Source organism: Pseudoliparis swirei, chromosome 21 (assembly GCF_029220125.1).
Source record: "Pseudoliparis swirei isolate HS2019 ecotype Mariana Trench chromosome 21, NWPU_hadal_v1, whole genome shotgun sequence".
NCBI lineage: Eukaryota > Metazoa > Chordata > Actinopteri > Perciformes > Liparidae > Pseudoliparis > Pseudoliparis swirei.
In genome coordinates, this window is record NC_079408.1 from 18,142,593 (window position 1) to 18,161,009 (window position 18,417).

Genomic DNA, 18,417 nt, shown 5'->3' on the forward strand with positions numbered 1-18,417 from the left:
CATCATCCCTCTGTTTCCCCATCATCCCTCTGTTTTCTCGTCATCCCTGTTTCCTCGTCATCCCTCTGTTTCCCATCATCCCTCTGTCCCCCCCCTCTGTTTCCCCATCATCCCTCTGTTTCCTCGTCATCCCTCTGTTTCCCCATCATCCCTCTGTTTCCTCGTCATCCCTCTGTTTCCCCTCCCTCAGCTTCATCCTCTCTGAAGCAGACCCCCCCTGGAGGGTCTGGATTCGTTCCTTCCTGGAGAGCCCAGGCCCCTCCAGTAGAGACCCTCTCACCTTCTCCTTTAAGTTCTTCTTCTGACCTGGTGCTCTTTGGGCCTCCTCCTCTTCCTCCTCGCACTCAGCCTCACGTATCCCAAATCGCCACAACCTTCCACAGTGACCAGGATGCAGGTACAGAATCAACCAGGAGTGACTAGGCAGCCACGATACGAGCACACGGCTCCCCCTGCTGGTGGTTTTCATCATAGCAGCTCCATGTGAACGTCAGGCTCGTCTCGTGTATAATCTCTTCACCGCTCGTCCTTCCTTTCAGAATTCAAGAGACAGCTGAGCACGCTGAGCGAAGAGGACCACCAGAGTACCACAAGTGAGCGTGAACACACCACCAGTAGAGTGAGTGACCCCTGAGGCGCCGTGGCTAACCGTGTGGCTTCATGCCGTTCAGACCCTGACCCCAGAGCGCCGGCCGGCCGGAGGCCAGAGCGGGAAAGAGACGCTCGCTTTGGAACCGAGGTGGTGAAGGCATCGGCAGCGTGAGTTCAGACCAACGCTTTCCTCTTCATCGGCTGTGTGTGAAACAATATTATTTGGTTGGCATGGCTCTAAAGACTAATCCCGCCCCAGATATGCTGGTCATGGCATCAGTGTGTGGTGTTGGATGGATTAAGAGAGTAGTTCACTCATAACAGCTGAGGAAACTCATCCGGGGGCGGAGCTTAGAGACCTCTACTCACCAATGAAGAACATGTGATGGGTTGAAAGGGTTAAAATAAGCGTGTGTGTGGACCTTAATTTGTCAAATTTCAGATTCAATTACAAATAACTTTTCAAATTAAAAAATGCTTCACAAAATGATTGAGCAAAAGAAATGTAGGACGAACAAGCAACAACAACAACAACAACAACATGAATACATTAAAGTTACAACATAAGTGAACATAATACATTTTACATTTATATATTTAATGTCTCATTTCATTTGTGATTTATTTATTTATGGAGAGAATTTATCATTTTACATTACATAACGTGTGTACTATTTATTTACTTCAGCATTTCATTATTTAATGTATAATGTTTTTATATATTTAGTTTCACAGACATGCAGTCTGTTATGTTGACAAAAGTGATCCCATGTATTTAAAGGCTGGCTTGTGTGGTTCTACGTAGCCACACAGTAAAGCCGGGCTCAGGTGAGGTTAGACTCGACTGATCCTGACTCAGCAGTTGTTGGTGAAACATTGAAGACCTGCACAGAACACTTTGGACAGATTAACGCGTAAAGCAACTCGCTGTGTGACCATGGACTCAAACAACTCCCTGGACTGTGGAAGGGTTGCTGGTTCCACTCTGCCGTTTCCAGATCATTGCTTTGATTTGCCGATTTCTATAACGGATATATACCGGTTGTAGTACACAAGCTCAAATGTTGGTTCTTTGTTACCTGGCCAGTGCAACATGGGGAAGCCAAAGTAAATGAGCGACTGACTGGAACTAAATATTATTTTAAAAGTTAGTGGACTGGACATTGTAGATTTGCATTTGATATTTAGAAAAACAGAGGAGTCCATAGGAATGTCCGTCCTGCTACGTTCTCGCTGGACGTGTCACGGCTAGCGCTGGTTTTGGGGTTTACTTTATACCCGTAGCCATCCTCCAAACCCCTCCATGCAGCTTTAGCAGAGACCCGTCTCCACCGGCGCCACACAGCATGAAGGCACAGAGGTACCTGCTTTCAGATGCTTCTAAACACACTCACCATGCGTATGGCTTCAAAGTGTTCCTGGGAATGTTTGAAAGAGTTCTCGGTTCAATGCAGAACTCTGTCAGATTAAATAGAGAACTTTACTCAAGTTAGGGTTAAAGGTGGACAAGCTGGTCTCTAGAGCTTTGGTCGACTCGATCCAGAGCCACTGTGTCTGGGTTTATTTAAAGTCATTTATTTGTAGGGTTGTTCTACAGTATTGTTGTTTGTCTTTTTGTTGTTGAATAAGAAGCATTTTCCAAAAGGTTTGGTGTGTTTTATGCATGTTTGTAATGTGAGGGGTAAATGTATATAATAAATAAGCGTATGTCAGAATATCAACATTGAAAACCAAACGAACCCAACAAACATTCAACAGAATAGCATTCGGGTCCAGCCCTACCATTCAAATATATTGGTAATGGGTCGCATGTCTCTCGACAAAAGGGAAATATATCATTTTGATATATAAAAGTTCTGGTGGTACCCAACGTCTAGCATCCTGTGAGGCTCATGACGTGTGGCAATGGTCCAGCACTGCAAAGATGCGCTGCTTGTTCAGCTGCTTGTTCAGCTGCTTAGAGTATGGGATCATCACAAATATGCTTTGCATCAAGTCAAAGTCATCTTGAACAAGTGCCCAGTCATGTCATGTGATGTGTATTATTTATAAGGCTGCGGCTGCTTGGCAAGACCTGGGGATTCATTCCATGATTTATCTCCACAATGTTTGTTTGGTTGGTGACTCTGGTTTGAATCTCATCTTTAGTTCAATGTCCCGTTGCTCATTTGCTTGTGTGCTGTTCAGTTGAATTCTGCGATTATGGCCTGGATATGGACTGCATTGCTGCGGTGGAGACGTTTATCGTGGCGTCATAACTCTGATCTTCATGTGTTTGTCCCTCAGACCTGAGAGTATGGCCTCAATTATGTCCCTAAGCCCAAGAAAGCCTGTAGCCCAAGGGCTCACATATTTTGAGATGCCAAAGTCACAGATGAATCTCACAGAATCGAGGCCAGAGAGGACACTGCCGAGCTTTCAGCGAACACTTCCTCCCTTCACTCTGGCACCTAAGCTAAACCCGGATGGTCAAGATTATACCTCTGCTCCAGTCAACGAGCCTTTGGTTAAACCAGGAAGTCACTTGTCCATGATGTCCATTCAGTTAGGACATTCAACACCCCAAGCAGAGCCCGCTCAACACATTCAGCCCCTTACTCCTACCAATCCCCAGCACACTCCCAGACCCCTACAGGTACCGGTGCTGCCTCAAATTGCTACAACCTCTGACACAAAACCGATAGATGGGGCAGGAGTGGCCCATAAAAAAGAAGCTGTAACTGTGGATTTGGGGTAAGTGTAGCTTGTTACTCTATCAGTTAAAATCCCTGTTCCAACATGTAACTCTTTCGATGCCAATCAATGAAACATTTTTCCTGACATCAAACTTTATTCCTTCAGAAAAGAGAGCATGGCTGCTCCATCTGGAGAATGGGCCATTGCAAAAATCTCACAGCGGAAGAACCTAAAAAAAAATACTAAAATAAGCCCTGCTGTTCCAATAGCCACTATGGATCACAAACCCATATGCACCATGAACGCCCCAGGGCAAGTCTCTTCAAGAATGGATTCGTTTGGGTTTCTCTCAGCGCAGCAAGACCCAACAGGCAATTTATCTCAACAAGGAAAAGAAGTTGATGTGGTTTTTACATCATCTTCCACAACAAACGTTGGTGGGCATGGTTTTGACCCACAACATTGTGCGGAGGAAGGGAGAAGTGAACCAGAGGCTTGGTCCATGGATAAGAGACCTTTGTGTGAAAGAGATTGGAGCATTACACAGGAACCTGTGCTACCAAGCTCTGAAGACAGTGGAGAAGAAATGTGCTTGTACTTATCTGAGATGGAACTTGGTCCATCATGTACAACATTGAGTGCTATCTCTCATTCACCAGCCACTGTACCGCCAGAAATTCAGATTGGAGCAACAGTAGGCATTCCAAGTATGATTATTACATTACAATCAAGCTGCCCACAATGTTCCAAGATTCCTGGCATGCCATCTTTACATCAGTCAAACATTACAGCTTGGTCAGATATGAGATTATTGCCTCAGAAGTTACCCAGCAGCAGATTTCCTTTACTCCTAAATTTGAGTTACAGTTCTCTTTATGAGGGTTGTACAGGAATCTCAAAAATGGTGGACTTAATACCGTCCTGCTCCAGGTCTGCAAGTATTCCTGGATTCCCGTCTGCTTTGAAATGTGAGCCAAATATGGCACGTCTTTTACCTATATGTCCCAGAATGTGCAGTATTCCAGGGTTGGCTTCTGTTGGAGCAGTGACTGGGTTTGAACATCTTGTGTGGGACAGCGGTTCTCTTTGGAAGAAACAATTGCTGATAAAAGAAGCATTTGTTTCGTATATGTCTGGTGTTCAGGAGCGAGAGGTTACTGATACTAATGAGGTTAAAATCATGGTGGCCATGTTGCCAACATGTCCTAGAAAGGCTAGTGCTGCAGGGTTTCCTTCTGCACCATTAGAGAAGGCTTCAACTACTCCAAGTATGGCTAGTCTTCTCCCTACATGCCCCAAACAGACAATGGTTGCAGGTATGCCTGGTAGACAAGGACACATGGCATATAATGACAACTGGCATATTTTTAGGGAATTTATTTTAGATAGACCATTGAGAAGTTATCCTCCTCTGGTTCAGGAAAAGTCAAATGAGGATAAAGAACATATAGAACATATGGTATGTATGTTACCATCTTGTCCCTCGAAGGAAACCATCCCTGGTTTTCCTTCTGTGCCAAGAAAAGAACCAAGTGTGCCCAGTACTCTTGCACCATGTCAAGAATCTAGTTTACCAAGACAAAAAAAAATCATTGATTTAATCTTTATGGAGCCAGTTGGTGCTCAAGGTGAGGGTTTGGATATGAACAGCCACATTTTGATAGAGAATCCCTTAAGTAAAGGGGAACTATGTATTCCTGATAATTCCCCAGGTGCAAGTCAGGATCTCAACAAAAGAGAAATGTTCAGTACAGCGGAAGTGTTGCCTTCATACCCTGTGAGTACCTGCCTTGTAGGTATAGGTATGCCCACAGGACCCCAGAAGATGTTACAGAGTATTGTCAGTATTTTATCTATATGCCCTAAACAGACCCAAACTCCTGGAATGCTGTCTCAAAATCAAAACATTTCAGACAACAAAGATTGGCATGCCTTGAGGCAATTGATCATCAAGAGACCAGAGAAGAAAACCCAAGCTTACGTTGTTCAGTGGATACTGAAAGACACATATATCCCTAAAGAAATGGTCGATATGCTGACAAGTTGCCCACACAAAGCCAAAGTGTTTGGCCTACCCTCTGCTCCACAAGAACCCAGCATGGTGAATGTAATGCCTTCATGTCCCATGCATAGTCGAGTCCCTGGTTGGCCTTCAAAGACTGGACAACAAGTCTGTTTGTCTAGCTGCAATGAATGGTTTGCTTCTAAACTTCTACACTGGAGCCGTCCATTCATCAAAAAGAAAGGACAGATTCTAAATGCAGTTTTCAGTTTTGACGAGAACACTGACAGTATGAGTGCACTTCTACCCTCTTGCCCTGACAATGCTAGTGTCCCTGGGTTTCCGTCTGCTCTGACTCTGACGTTAGCAGATGGCCCAACTATGGTGAATTTATTGCCCAGTTGTACAAAAGAATCTAGAGTTCCTGGAATGCCACTAAGAGACGCCAGCAAACAATTCAAGTGGCTAATGGAAAGTAAGTCGCTGCTACTTCCTAGGGAGAAGTCGGCAGTTCAATTCCATTTGCTAGATGTTAATGTGTTCTATTCTGATTGTGATACGATCAGAAATATGGTATCAATATTGCCCTCGTGCTCACAGACAGCCTGTATACCAGGCTTTCCATCGGTGCCATGTCAGGTGTTATCAGATATACAAAGTATGATCAATTTATTGCCTACATGTTCAAAATATTCTAGCGTATGTGGAATACCCTCTAGATACCACAGTTGTTCTGATGAGGCAGAATGGAATGTGTTTAAAAGGCCGGTATGGGAAAGGCCATTGATAAGAAACCCAGGGAGACTGTCAGTAATACATGACAATACAATGTATTTTACAGAAAAGGCAGTGGCTCGGATTATGGTATCAATGTTGCCACCCTGTCCTAAACACTCATCTATTTATGGAATTCCCTCTAAGGCAGGAGCGAGACCAGTGGAAGCTGTGATGAGAGAGGCTCACAGCATGTTAACAACTGTAGCCACTTTCCCTAAGCACAGTGCTATTCCAGGTTTACCTGCAAAGAATATAGCAACAGATTTGCATGGCTGGTATTTGAACAAGAATGTAATTTTGAAAAGATCATTCAATAGAGGGTATGGAGTTGTTAACCAAGATTTAACAGTGAAGGAGACATCACGTAGGGAAAAAGAAATAATGCTGAGTATGCTTCCATCATGTCCTCGACGAGCTCTGAACCCTGGATTTCCATCCGCTCCTCGACCCCGAGCTGTTGATGCCATTGTGGACACACATCCAGATATGGTACAGTTGCTGCCATGTTGCCCACAACAGTCACGGATCATTGGTTTCTCCTCAAGAGGGTCAATTGTTTATGATTCTAAATTAGGGAGCTGGCCAGTGGCGATGACGAAGATGCAAGACTGCAGTGCATTTTCTTCAAAGCATCGTTCCCCTTCTCGTCCAAATATTGCCCTCAGTTCTTTCTTCCCAACAGTACCAAAGCCTGAAATAAATTGGCTTCCAAATATGGTAAATATGTTGCCATCTTGCCCAAAGAAAGCCTCTTTTCTTGGGCTACCATCCACAGATGTGCACCATTTAGAACAGGGGTGGCAAGGAACAACTACTGGAATTGGAAATGAAAGAAAACAGCTTACGGATCAACAGCCGTCACTGGAACAACGTTCTGTTTGCAGGACTTCTGTGAGAGAGAGATCCAAACTGGTCATATTAACGAGCCAAGATGTACCAGAGGATATACAACCAAGAATGACAATCGAGGCATCAACTTGTCCCGTCACCGAGGCCGATGTCAAAGACTTACCATCATCACATTCTTTGGACCAGCCATCCTCCAGAGTTGATGGGATTAAGATGGTATGGAATGAAGCCATTCCAATCGGATTAGATCTTGACACGGAGAAAACTAAATCCCATGTTTGTTCAGCTTTGGAGGGATATAAAGATGAACAGAGCTTTTGGATACCGATTGAAGAAGAAACAGCTGTTCTAGAAAAAGGGTGAGTTGGAGAGTTGGAGTTGGAGTTGGAGTTCTCTCTGTGATGTCAGTGGTGTAGGCTTTGAAACATCTGCTTTTCAACTCTGTTTTCAGAAACTCGCATTTCAGAATGTGGCACTCCATTCCTGACATGCCTCTATTCTTGAGTGTTAGGAAGAGGTGGGTTGCCTTGGTTTGCTTAGTGGTGCAATTTGGTGATGCATTTAATCTCAGCACCATCTACATAATCTGCATTCCTTGTGTGTTATGCTTGGAGTTATTCTGTGGATCAGTTGTTCCCTCTTGTCACTTGTCATTATGTCAGCACCTGGGGTCAAAAGAATATTCAAGAAACTAATACATCAATATATGTGACAGGCAAAGAAGCAATTCAATTCAATACAATTTCAATTCAGTTTATTTGTATAGCCCATTTTCACAAATTACAAATTTGTCTCAGAGGGCTTTACAATCTGTACATAGAGACATCCCTGTCCCAAAACCTCACATCAGATCAGGAACAACTCTCAAACAACCCTTCAGGGGGGAAAAGGGAAGAAACCTTCAGGAGAGCAACAGAGGAGGATCCCTCTCCAGGATGGACAGGTGTAATAGATGCCATGTGTACATACATCATTATACAAAAATGAAAACACAGTAACAACACAATCAATGAATGTGACTGAATGTATGAATAGTTGGTAGTAGGCATATTCCACGACCCAGACCTCGATGATCCATCAGGCAGATAGGATCTATGCCGTCTCATAGGGTCTGATGACCCTCTGAGACGTGAAGTCAAAAGGACTCTGGGGAGAAAGCAGAGTTAGTAATGTGTGATGGAGAGATGAAAATTCATCCACAAGGAGAGAAAAAAGAGGAGATAGGTGCTCAGTGTATCCTAAACATCCCCCAGCAGCCTATAAACCTATAGCAGCATATCAAGGAGCTGGACCAGGTGAACCTGATTCAGCCCTAACTATAAGCTCTGTCAAAGAGGAAAGTCTTCAGTCAACTCTTAAACGAGGTGACTGTGTCTGCCTCCCGGACTGAAGGTGGAAGCTGGTTCCATAAAAGAGGAGCTTGATAACTAAAGGCTCTGGCTCCCATTCTACTTTTTAAGACTCTAGGAACTACAAGTAGTCCCGCATTTAGTGAGCGTAGCTCTCTAGTGGGGCAATATGGTACTATAAGCTCCTTAAGATATGATGGTGCATCACCAATCAAGGCTTTGTAGGTTAAGAGAATAATTTTAAAAGTGATTCTTGATTTTACTGGGAGCCAGTGCAGAGCAGCTAGTGCAGGAGTGATGTGATCTCTTTTCTTAGTTTTAGTGAGAACACGAGCTGCAGCATTCTGGATCAACTGGAGGGACCTAAGAGACTTATTAGAGCAGCCTGATCATAAGGAGTTGACCTAAGAGACTTATAGAGCAGCCTGATAATAAGGAGTTGACTTAAGACACTTATTAGAGCAGCCTGATAATAAGGAGTTGACCTAAGAGACTTATAGAGCAGCCTGATAATAAGGAATTGACCTAAGAGACTTATAGAGCAGCCTGATAGTAAGGAGTTGACCTAAGAGACTTATAGAGCAGCCTGATAATAAGGAGTTGACCTAAGAGACTTATAGAGCAGCCTGATAATAAGGAGTTGACCTAAGAGACTTATTAGAGCAGCCTGATCATAAGGAGTTGACCTAAGAGACTTATTAGAGCAGCCTTATAATAAGGAGTTGCAGTAATCCAGTCTCGAAGTAACAAACGCGTGAACCAATTTTTCTGCATCTTTTTGAGACAAGATGTGCCTGATTTTTTAAATATTACGTAGATGAAAGAATGCAGTCCTTGAGATTTGCATTACGTGGAGTTAAAGGACAAGTCCCGATCAAAGATAACGCCGAGATTCTTTACAGTGGTGTTGGATGCCAGGGCAATGCCGTCTACAGAAACCACATCACCAGATAATTGATCTCTGAGGCGCTCAGGGCCGATTAAAATTACTTCAGCAGAAACTGTTGTAGTGACTGGAGCATCATGGTTCATGCCCATGAAAGAGAGTCAGTAGAGCTGATGGACCTCATTACTCATCATTGTGCACTGTGGATACAGGGTGCATCACATGAGTAGGAGTGAGGCTAGTAGTTGGCCTCTGCTCTTGTCACATCGTTCTCAGAGTCGTGGTGTGTGTTGCATGGTTTTGGTTTATCATGTCCTTTTGAGGTAGGCTTTATTTCTTGCCGTTCATAGTAGCATTGTAGCGTTAGCATTGTAGCGTCAACGCATGTCAGCTACATGATCAACATTTACTTTCAAGCACTTTGCTTTTTAGATTTTGCAATCCTTACTATTGAAGGGGATTTACTTTAAAGGTTATTACTGTTAAATCATTTAAAGTCATTTTTTATTTAGAAATAATGTTGGCTTTACAGCACTGGCTGTTGTAGCTGTAGTTGTGGAATCGACCTGCCGTGTCATGTTGTTTGGTTTGCAGTGCAGCTCGTTAGCTCTTGTGGAGGGTTGTTTTAACACAGGTGGTTTGGAGTGAATTGCATGTGTTGAACTTGCATGCATTACTGTAAAATACTTAACATAAGGTTGATAATAAGTAGTAATATAGAGCTGTATTCATAATGTTGCTAGAGGCAAATTTGTTGTAATTATATTGTCACGCACTGATTACTTTCTCACTAATTGATTGAGGTACATTGTACCAGGCTTGTATTCTATTATGATAACAAATATGTAGAATTACAAAATACTTTGTGGGAAGGCTTTTACACATTTCTACATTATTAAATTTTTTACTTGGCATCTTTCAACAGTCAACTTTGACTATAACTTATTTTAATTTACCTTCTCTTTAGACATGAACACATGGTTTCACTCCAACCATCATGCCTAGTTGCTGGTGCAGCACAACTTCCATCCCAAACCCAAATAAATAATGCAGAGCAGCGGTTACCAAAACATCCAACAAACAGGACCATAGTATGGGAGGAGCTACCAAAGGCACCTACAGGATGTCCTACGGACCAGACCATACTGTGGGAGGAGCTACCAAAGGTGACTACTGATGCGGCTAGAAACACATTAGAAGAAGAAATGGAAAAGACAAGAGAAATGGTTCATCTCTCTTCCACAATGTTGGACACTGGTGATGAAATGAAGACAATTACAGAAGCTGGGATAGCAGATCCAATGCCAAAATATCAAACAGGTAGCGATAGATTTGAATTCACTGCTGCTGCTCAACTAGCAGATGAATACCCACTGGACAGCAAGTATACTTGGGATACGCCTTCAGAGGATAAGGACATTGTGGATAAAACCTCTTTTCAACCTTGTGCACGATATGTGCCAAACGACGTGAAGCCTGAAATGGAATACCAACAGTCTACTTTCATGGATGTCTGTCCCAGTGTGACTAGTGTTGCTGGCATGCCGTCCAGGTTGCCCATGAATGAAAAACACTGGCTTATAGATCAAAAACCAATATGGGAGAAACAATCAACAACTAAGGAAATATTCCAGCCATATACATTAAAGGATGAAGAAAAGACCAATAACCAAATGGTTTTACTGTCACCCTCTTGCCCCAGAAAGGCTATACATCCAGGTTTTCCTTCTGCACCACAATGCAGTTTAGTTTTTTATGGACCAAATATGGTAGATATCTATCCCAATTGTCCAAGTGTATCCAGTATACCTGGTATCCCATCTATCAATGAAGCTAACAACAGACCATGGGTATCTCAGCAGGCTCCACTTTTAGAAAACAAAGTAAAAAGAGAATTTGTTGAAATGAGAGCATCACCAAAATACAGGGATGAAATTAAATTAACGGTAGGTTTGGTACCAACTTGTCCAAGACATGCTTGCATACCAGGCATCCCCTTGATTACACAACCTACTTTAGCACATCATGGATCAGATATGACAAGCCTTCTAAGATCTTGCCCCAAAGCCTCTTGTATTGAAGGTGTTCCATCATTAATTAAACCATTGAGCAAAAGCTGGGCTAAAGATTACAAACCCTTCGGGGTAACACAGACACACACAAACATAGTTATGATTGAAGAGAGACCTCACAATGATGACATGAGAGCCATGTCAGCTTTAGCCCCAGTACATCCAAAACAAGCTTGCATCCCTGGATTTCCATCTGCCCTGGGACCTACAGGAACCTACAATGGTTTTAGTGGAGTCAATCTCCTTCCATCTTGCCCAGCCGCATCAAGTATACCTGGTTTTCCTTCAATGCAGAAAGATGACAGCAAAGACTGGAACACTTTGCATCAGCCATTATGGGAGAAGCAAATGAAAAAGAAGTCTACATTACGACTAGAAAACGATCAAATGAAAGAAGACATGAAAGGAGCTGTGTCACTTGCACAAAGTTGCCCAATGCAATCGCTCATCTCTGGCTTTCCCTCGGTCCCAAAACCAAGGATAAATAACGTTGACATAACAAATATGGTCAGTTTTTCAAGCGCATGCTCAAAAGTGTCACACATACCAGGATTTCCATCATCTCATACTTTAAAAGAATGGACAGTGAGCAGGAAGCCACTATTTGAACCGAGATTGAAAGAAAAGATGGTGTCATTGATTGACAGATGTGAAGCAGACAAGAGAGCAATGAAAGCAATGGTTTATCTTGTACCATCCTGTCCAAAAGCGGCACAGACGCCAGGATTTCCTTCTCATCCAAATCCCCAAAACATTTATGGTGCACCAAATATGATCAGCCTTGTACCATTGTGCTTGCAAGTTTCCAAAATTCCTGGATTCCAATCACTTGATGGGGATATAAGTCTAGAATGGGTAACAGAAGAGGGGTCATTGCTGAAGAGCCTTCCAAAGAAGACGGTCATATTTGACACATCAAATAACAACAAAAAGATAATGAAGACTATGGTTTCCTTGGTACCATCCTGTCCTAAAGTAACAACAATCCCTGGTTTCCCTTCTATTCCAAATCCCAAAACGGTGTATTATGGCCTAAATATAGTCAACCTCCTTCCTTTGTGCCCCCTAGTTTCTACCATACCTGGATTTTCATCAGTTGAAGGGCACAAGGAAGAAGAATGGTGTGCTGAACTGGGTTCATTTATTCCCAGACCAAAAAAGAACATTCTGTTTAGGATAAACAGCTCACCAATTAACATAGAACAACCAAACAACATGTTTGCTTTGGTTCCTTCTTGCCCAAGAGCATCAAAGGTTCCAGGCTTCCCATCCGTTCCCAAATACAATATGCTGAGTCTTGCACCTGTTTGCACCAAAGTATCGAATCTCCCAGGATTTGCATCCTTTCAAGAGACCTCAAACTGCCAATGGCTTTTTGATCCACAGACGTTGTGTGATAAGCCATCAAAGGAGGCATCATTAATAATGCACAGTCCAAATCAAGACACAGAAACTCTAAAGCCAATGTGGGCCTTAGTGCCTTCTTGTCCAAGAGCATCAACGGTTCCAGGCTTCCCATCCGTTCCCAAATACAATATGCTAAGTCTTGTACCTGTTTGCACCAAAGTATCCAATCTCCCAGGATTTGCATCCTTTGAAGAGAGCTCAAACTGCCAATGGCTTTTTGATCCACACACGTTGTGTGATAAGTCATCAAAGGAGGCATCATTAATAATGCACAGTCCAAATCAAGACACCGAAACACTAAAGCCAATGTGGGCCTTAGTGCCTTCTTGTCCAGAAGCATCGACAATCCCTGGGTTCCCCTCTGCACCTCGGACCAAATCCAAGATTGAACCCGATATGATAAGTTTTGTACATTGCTGTCCCAGTGCTTCAAGTCACAAAGGATTTGCCTCCATGACTACAATCCCAAACACAGGGTGGCTGAATGAAACAAAACCACTTTTGCTAAAGCCTCAGAAGAAAAAGCCAGAAATAAGTTTCCCACTTACTGAACATGACCAGCTATCTTGCTACAGCACACAAAGCATGGTGAGATCAGTGATGTCCTGCCCAAAAGAAGCCAGAGTATGTGGTTTTCCTTCTGCTCCAGTTGGAAACAGACCACCGAACATGGTCAGCTTATACTCGTCTGCTTCATGTGTTTCATGCATCCCAGGTCTCCCATCAGCAAGGATGCTTAGCTCTGAATATATAAATATACAAACTAGGACAACATACAGCGAGCCTTTGTCTCAGAGGTTGCAGAATGACAAGATTTGTGTCATTGCAAAATTCCCAGCCAAAGATGACGAAGATGAAATGCAGTACATGGTAGCAATGGCTCCATCATGTCCACATTTCACTCAAATCCCTGGACTCCCCAGCATTTCACAATTGAATTCAGCAGAGAAAGAAACTATGATCATTCAAGTCCACTGTTCTACTGGAAAGCATACACCACAACACGTGCCTACTGTTCCCTCCACATCTCCTAGCCTCCCCAGCACAACACTTGCACATGGTGAGACATTCACAGTGTGAAGATTCACCTTTCTATGTATTGTTTCTTTTTGTGTATTTTTACGATGTTTGCTTTTATGACAGAGGAGAAATTGAAAGATGGTGCGAAGCAAAACATAGACCTTTGTGTAGATGATGGGTAAGTAGACGAGCCCAGTGCTCTTGCATCGTTTGCTGTGAAAGGGGGTCAGTTTAGTGGTTGCCTAACATGGACTGTTTGGTAGCTGTTTTAACTTGACAATACAGTGCATGGGAAATTGCGGTATCTCTGTGAATACTGTATTTCATTCAAAGAAAATGTGTGTTGCTGCCCAAATTCTGTGGATCACGCATTAAACTGTTGTTTCTGGGTCCTCAGCAAATCACAATTAGAGAGGACAGTAGCAGAGGTAGACCAGACAAAAGGGAAGAAACCATTGAACACATCAGAGCCACCGGGAGTTTTGGGTTGGGAAGTATTGGAAGCAGAGGAACCCATTACAGAAAAGCCAGCAGAGTCCTCTTTGTCAGCAACAGAAGGAGAGTCAGGATTAGTAAAGGCTATTGCGGGTGTTTTACACAAAGGGTAAGTGTAAGACTGGCCTGAAACTAATAGTATGAAGCATGCGTCATAGTTTGCATCAAATATTGGTAACCCTAAATGGAGATAGTTCACATTCCACTTCCACTTTGTCTTCAGATTTTCACATTTTAAATTTTGGGTTAAAGAAAATAACTGTACAGCATTTGCATGGCAATTTATTTTACTTTCTCCAGTACTCACTGGTTTGTATAATGAGTTAAATGTTTATTGGAACCATTGTTTTTGCATGGTTCCAGGTTTCACTCACTCACTCCAGTACTCACTCCAGTATCCATGTCTCACAGTTACGAAATAGTAGCATCCATTATGGGGCCATCCAGCTCCACTGTAGCTGAAGCGGAGCACCAACCCATGGCTGCCTCTTCTGTGGATCTGAAAGACAAGACACTGACCTCTTCAGACCAGTTTTCAACACATTTCTCTGGCAGCACTGCCTTCATGCAGACGATAGAGGGCCAGTCTGAAGACATTTACACCAAACATAACATTGAGTATCAAGCAAGTGCTGAGCCTTACATGTTGGACTCGGAAGGTGATCGATCAGCGTCTCCATCACCAACTACCGACAATGATGACAGGTTTTTGGTTCGTGTGAGCATAAAAAAATGGCCACCGCTGACAGAGGCAGATATCACTGAAATATCAAAGGAGGAGGATAGTGAACAAGCAGAGGAACAAGAGGCCTTTCTCGAACAATGGCATACAAAGGAAAGATCACTCACAGGGCAGGACTCACATTGTTCAGTGTATATTGAAAGCTTGTTAGCAAGGCAACAGACGGAGGCAGAACAGGATGAGGTTAGAACCGAGTCAACTTCTTCACAGCTGGATAAAGGGTGAGTGCCTGGGGACATTGACCCAGTCAAGTGTTTGGTTGCACGGTGTGATCGTGTATATGTTCTGCGTTGTTGGTGATAACATCGTCTCTTGTTCCACTTATGAGTGAATACTATTCAGGAAATTGTGACGGTCAACTATCTGTGATGGCAGTTAAGATTGACATTGTGATATGGAATGGCAATTGTTTTCGTGGCGCTTTAAGTGAGTCTTGTAAACTTTGTTTATACATTATGTACTTTATATGCTGCTGTTTTGTTTCAATGACAGTGTGCATGTACACAAGTAAAGCAGAATATTGAAGAATATGAATTGGTTGGAGATAAGGTGCATGTCACACCTATATGACAAAGAACAGCACATTCTGAAGCTTGTCCTTTCTCTTCCTTAAGCCCCCAACAAATAAACACGGAAGGAATTTCTGCCACTTCCCTGCAGCCTACATCCAATGAGTCACTGACAGATTATAATGTTGACATAGAGAAACTCATGGACAAACCCTCATATATTCAGGACATTAGTCCAGTTGGACCACAAGCTGGCATTGCTATCCGAGGCAGAAAGCCCAAGAGAAAAGTTCCAGAACCTCAACAGAAAAGGTTTGATCAGGAAAAAGTCACTCCTCCATTACGCCCACTCAGAAGAAAGGATAGTTTAACTCCAGAACGCAAACAAAAATCTGATGAGACACAGCCTGCCGCTGCCCCATCTTGCCGCATAAAGAAAAGAGCCAGGAGCATTCCTTGTGTGCCTCAGAATGGCCATGCTCAAGAAAGAGGTGCTCAAGTAACTTCATACCCAGGTGACGACGGACAGAAAGGGGAAGTTGAATCTATTCAAATATCCATGGATGTTGTTGCGCCTCCTCGTGTGAAAAGAAGAGATGGCAGTTTGCCACCTGAAACCCCTTTCAAGCCTCTGAGGAGAAAAGACAGTGTGACGAGAGAGACACTTGTTTCAAAAACTAATGACCAACAGTATATGGAAGCCCAAGTCAGCTCTGCTTTGAAAACTGCAAACCCTGTTCCCCCTCAACCACGTAAGAGAAGCTGTGTTGTCTCAGGTGCTCTTGAATCTTTACGGAGCATCGACAAACCCGCTCAAACAGCCACTCAAAGGATCCCTTCACAATCAGACCAAACAATCAAACAACGCTCTCAAGTAACAGATTTCGTCGGAAATGCCGCTCTACAGGCAGACACAGAGCAAACCTCTCATACTTTGGAATGGCTTAAGGAAGATATTAATACATCTGTCCAGGCCTCTTCTCTGGTAATTCCTCCCTCAGAAACAAAGGAAATCGAAAGCATTCCCCCAAATCCTGAACCAGAGATGTTTCATGTTGAGCAAATTGTTTCTCTCTCAATCATCAAGAAGATATGTCTTCCACAACGTGGCAGGAAATTGCCCTCAAGCGAAACTGGCAAAATCGACAATAACAAAGAGTCAAATGCTGCCGGTGACACATCTGCTGTTACAGTTGACATCACATCCTCCCAGAAAACAGAAGATTCATCAGAGATAGCAGAAGCAGAGAAGGGCAAACAAACAACTCGTTGTATTCCTGTACCGCGTGTGAGGAAACGTCTAAGTGGTTCCTTCCCAGATGACGTTACAGCCATGGCGAGCACATCTAAGCCGTCCGATAGAGAAGAGGAGCAGGCAGCAAAGCTAAATCATCGAGATAAAGAATTGCCAAAAGTGCAGGACAGCAAAAGCTTTCCCTCTCTTCTTTTGGGTGATCAACATTACTCATCGACAGAATTAGTGACTCCCGTAAAGTTGAGGAGAAGTAGATTGCCCATTGAGATCAGGGTTCAAGTAGAGGATGTTCATACTTCAGAGAAGACACCAGGCGCTTCCAGCTTCCCTGTACCAAAACCAAGAGTAAAGAAATGTCTCAGTGGTTCATTCCCAGATGGCACTACAATTTCAGACTCACCAGGTCCTCGCCTGCTGGACACAGTAACTTACACCACTGGTGATGAACCAGTCCAACAGAACGAGCAGTCAAGCTTGCCAGTTCCATTGCCACGGGCCAAGAAACGTCCCAGTGCCACTTATTCAGACAGCACACCACCCACAGACGATGTATTCCCTCTAGAAATGGAATCATCTCAGAGAACCCCAGAGGAGACATCTGCCACTGGCAAGGAAACTAAGGAAAGCTCAACATCGCTGGATTCAAGTGTGATTTCTGAAGGAGGTTTCGTCACAATCCAAGGAGAAGACGATGGCTCATCGGAGTTGGAACGCGACGTGCTAGAAGCAATGGGAGAAGAAGAATTTCCTGAGGAAGACGCTGTAGAAGACACTGATGAAATCAGTGAAGGCTGGACCTTTACAGAAACACCTGTTGCAGAGAAGGCTGTAGAATGCGTGTCTGAGCAAACTGACATTGAAAAGGTCCTGGGAGAAGAGATTGATCGGTCCCTTGCTTCTCAGGATGACTGGCTACATGTAGAGGATAATAAAGACGGTGAACCAATGGAAATAAACTCAAGGAAGGAAATGAGGGACGAAGAGTTGGACTTTGGCTTTGTATCTGTAAATGCTGGTTGTTTAGAAGAAGAAAGGTAAGATCGGTCAGTAAGCATTAAGGTGAGGGGTTGTACAAGAATTAACTAACTCTACACAATATAAATGATCATGTCCTTGTATTTCCTAATCCTCTAACATGGTGTGGTCTCATTAGCAGCATGGTTTATACAATCATCAATAACCAGACAAACATGTTTTCAAAGAACTTGTGGAAGTTATATCTCACTTTGCTTTGTGTTTGTGTGTTTCTCCAGGCAAAGAGATGAGTCACAAGTCACAACACCTCAGAAAAGACCTGCAGACGGGGCTCCAGAAGTATGTTAAAGCTGCACCAATTGATCAAATAACTGAGAATAATGTGCAAGATGTTGCTCAGAGTAAAGAGTTATCATTGACTATGCAGTTATTTTTCACAATCCTACCCCAATATTATTATTATTGTGTGTTCTAGGGCTTTTCGCTCACTCCCAGCCTAGTGACATCTAGTCAGTCTCTACTGGACTGGTGTCAGGAAGCCACGAAGGATCACAAGGGAGTGAGGATCACCAACTTCAGCACCTCCTGGAGGAACGGCCTCGCCTTCTGTGCTATTTTACATCACTTCCAACCAGAAAAGATGTAAGAAACCTGTTGACAATAGTTGTTCTACGGATAGAAAGAGTATTGTACTCTTCTTTATGCATACACTTGTTTATTTTGTCTTCCCCTTTTTTGTGTAGTAATTATGAGATGCTGGACCCGTATGACATCCAACACAATAACAAGAAGGTGATCGTCTATCGGTTAAA

General features: G+C 43.2%; 2 protein-coding genes across 3 annotated transcripts in view; both read left to right on the forward strand.

The window, feature by feature from the left end:
• The window catches only part of LOC130212182 (EH domain-binding protein 1-like protein 1), a 32,242-nt gene that overhangs the window by 8,424 nt on the left and 5,401 nt on the right, over positions 1-18,417 (forward strand). The window contains exons 12-17 of the mRNA XM_056443320.1: positions 191-397; positions 540-593; positions 672-759; positions 17,884-17,944; positions 18,081-18,247; positions 18,349-18,397. Of these exons, the coding sequence (XP_056299295.1) occupies positions 191-397; positions 540-593; positions 672-759; positions 17,884-17,944; positions 18,081-18,247; positions 18,349-18,397 (626 nt within the window). The remainder of the gene's footprint in view (positions 1-190; positions 398-539; positions 594-671; positions 760-17,883; positions 17,945-18,080; positions 18,248-18,348; positions 18,398-18,417) is intronic.
• On the forward strand, positions 10,303-15,573 carry LOC130211458 (uncharacterized). 2 transcript variants are annotated; one of them, XM_056442161.1, is made up of 4 exons: positions 10,303-13,669; positions 13,753-13,807; positions 14,027-14,233; positions 14,488-15,573. In XM_056442161.1, exons 1-4 carry the CDS (start codon positions 10,336-10,338, stop codon positions 15,089-15,091), a joined length of 4,200 nt encoding a protein of 1,399 aa, XP_056298136.1. In that variant the 5' UTR covers positions 10,303-10,335; the 3' UTR covers positions 15,092-15,573. The 2 variants fall into 2 exon arrangements, with proteins under 2 accessions (XP_056298136.1, XP_056298137.1); XM_056442162.1 differs by lacking the exon at positions 14,488-15,573 and having other exon boundaries at positions 13,753-14,119.

Coding starts and splice junctions, on each gene's coding strand:
- LOC130211458 (XM_056442161.1), top strand. CDS start 10,336: ATGGAAAAGACAAGAGAAATGGTTCATCTCTCTTCCACAATGTTGGAC. Junction 13,670..13,752: donor CAGCACAACACTTGCACATG/GTGAGACATTCA, acceptor CTTTTATGACAG/AGGAGAAATTGAAAGATGGT. Junction 14,234..14,487: donor GCGGGTGTTTTACACAAAGG/GTAAGTGTAAGA, acceptor GCATGGTTCCAG/GTTTCACTCACTCACTCCAG.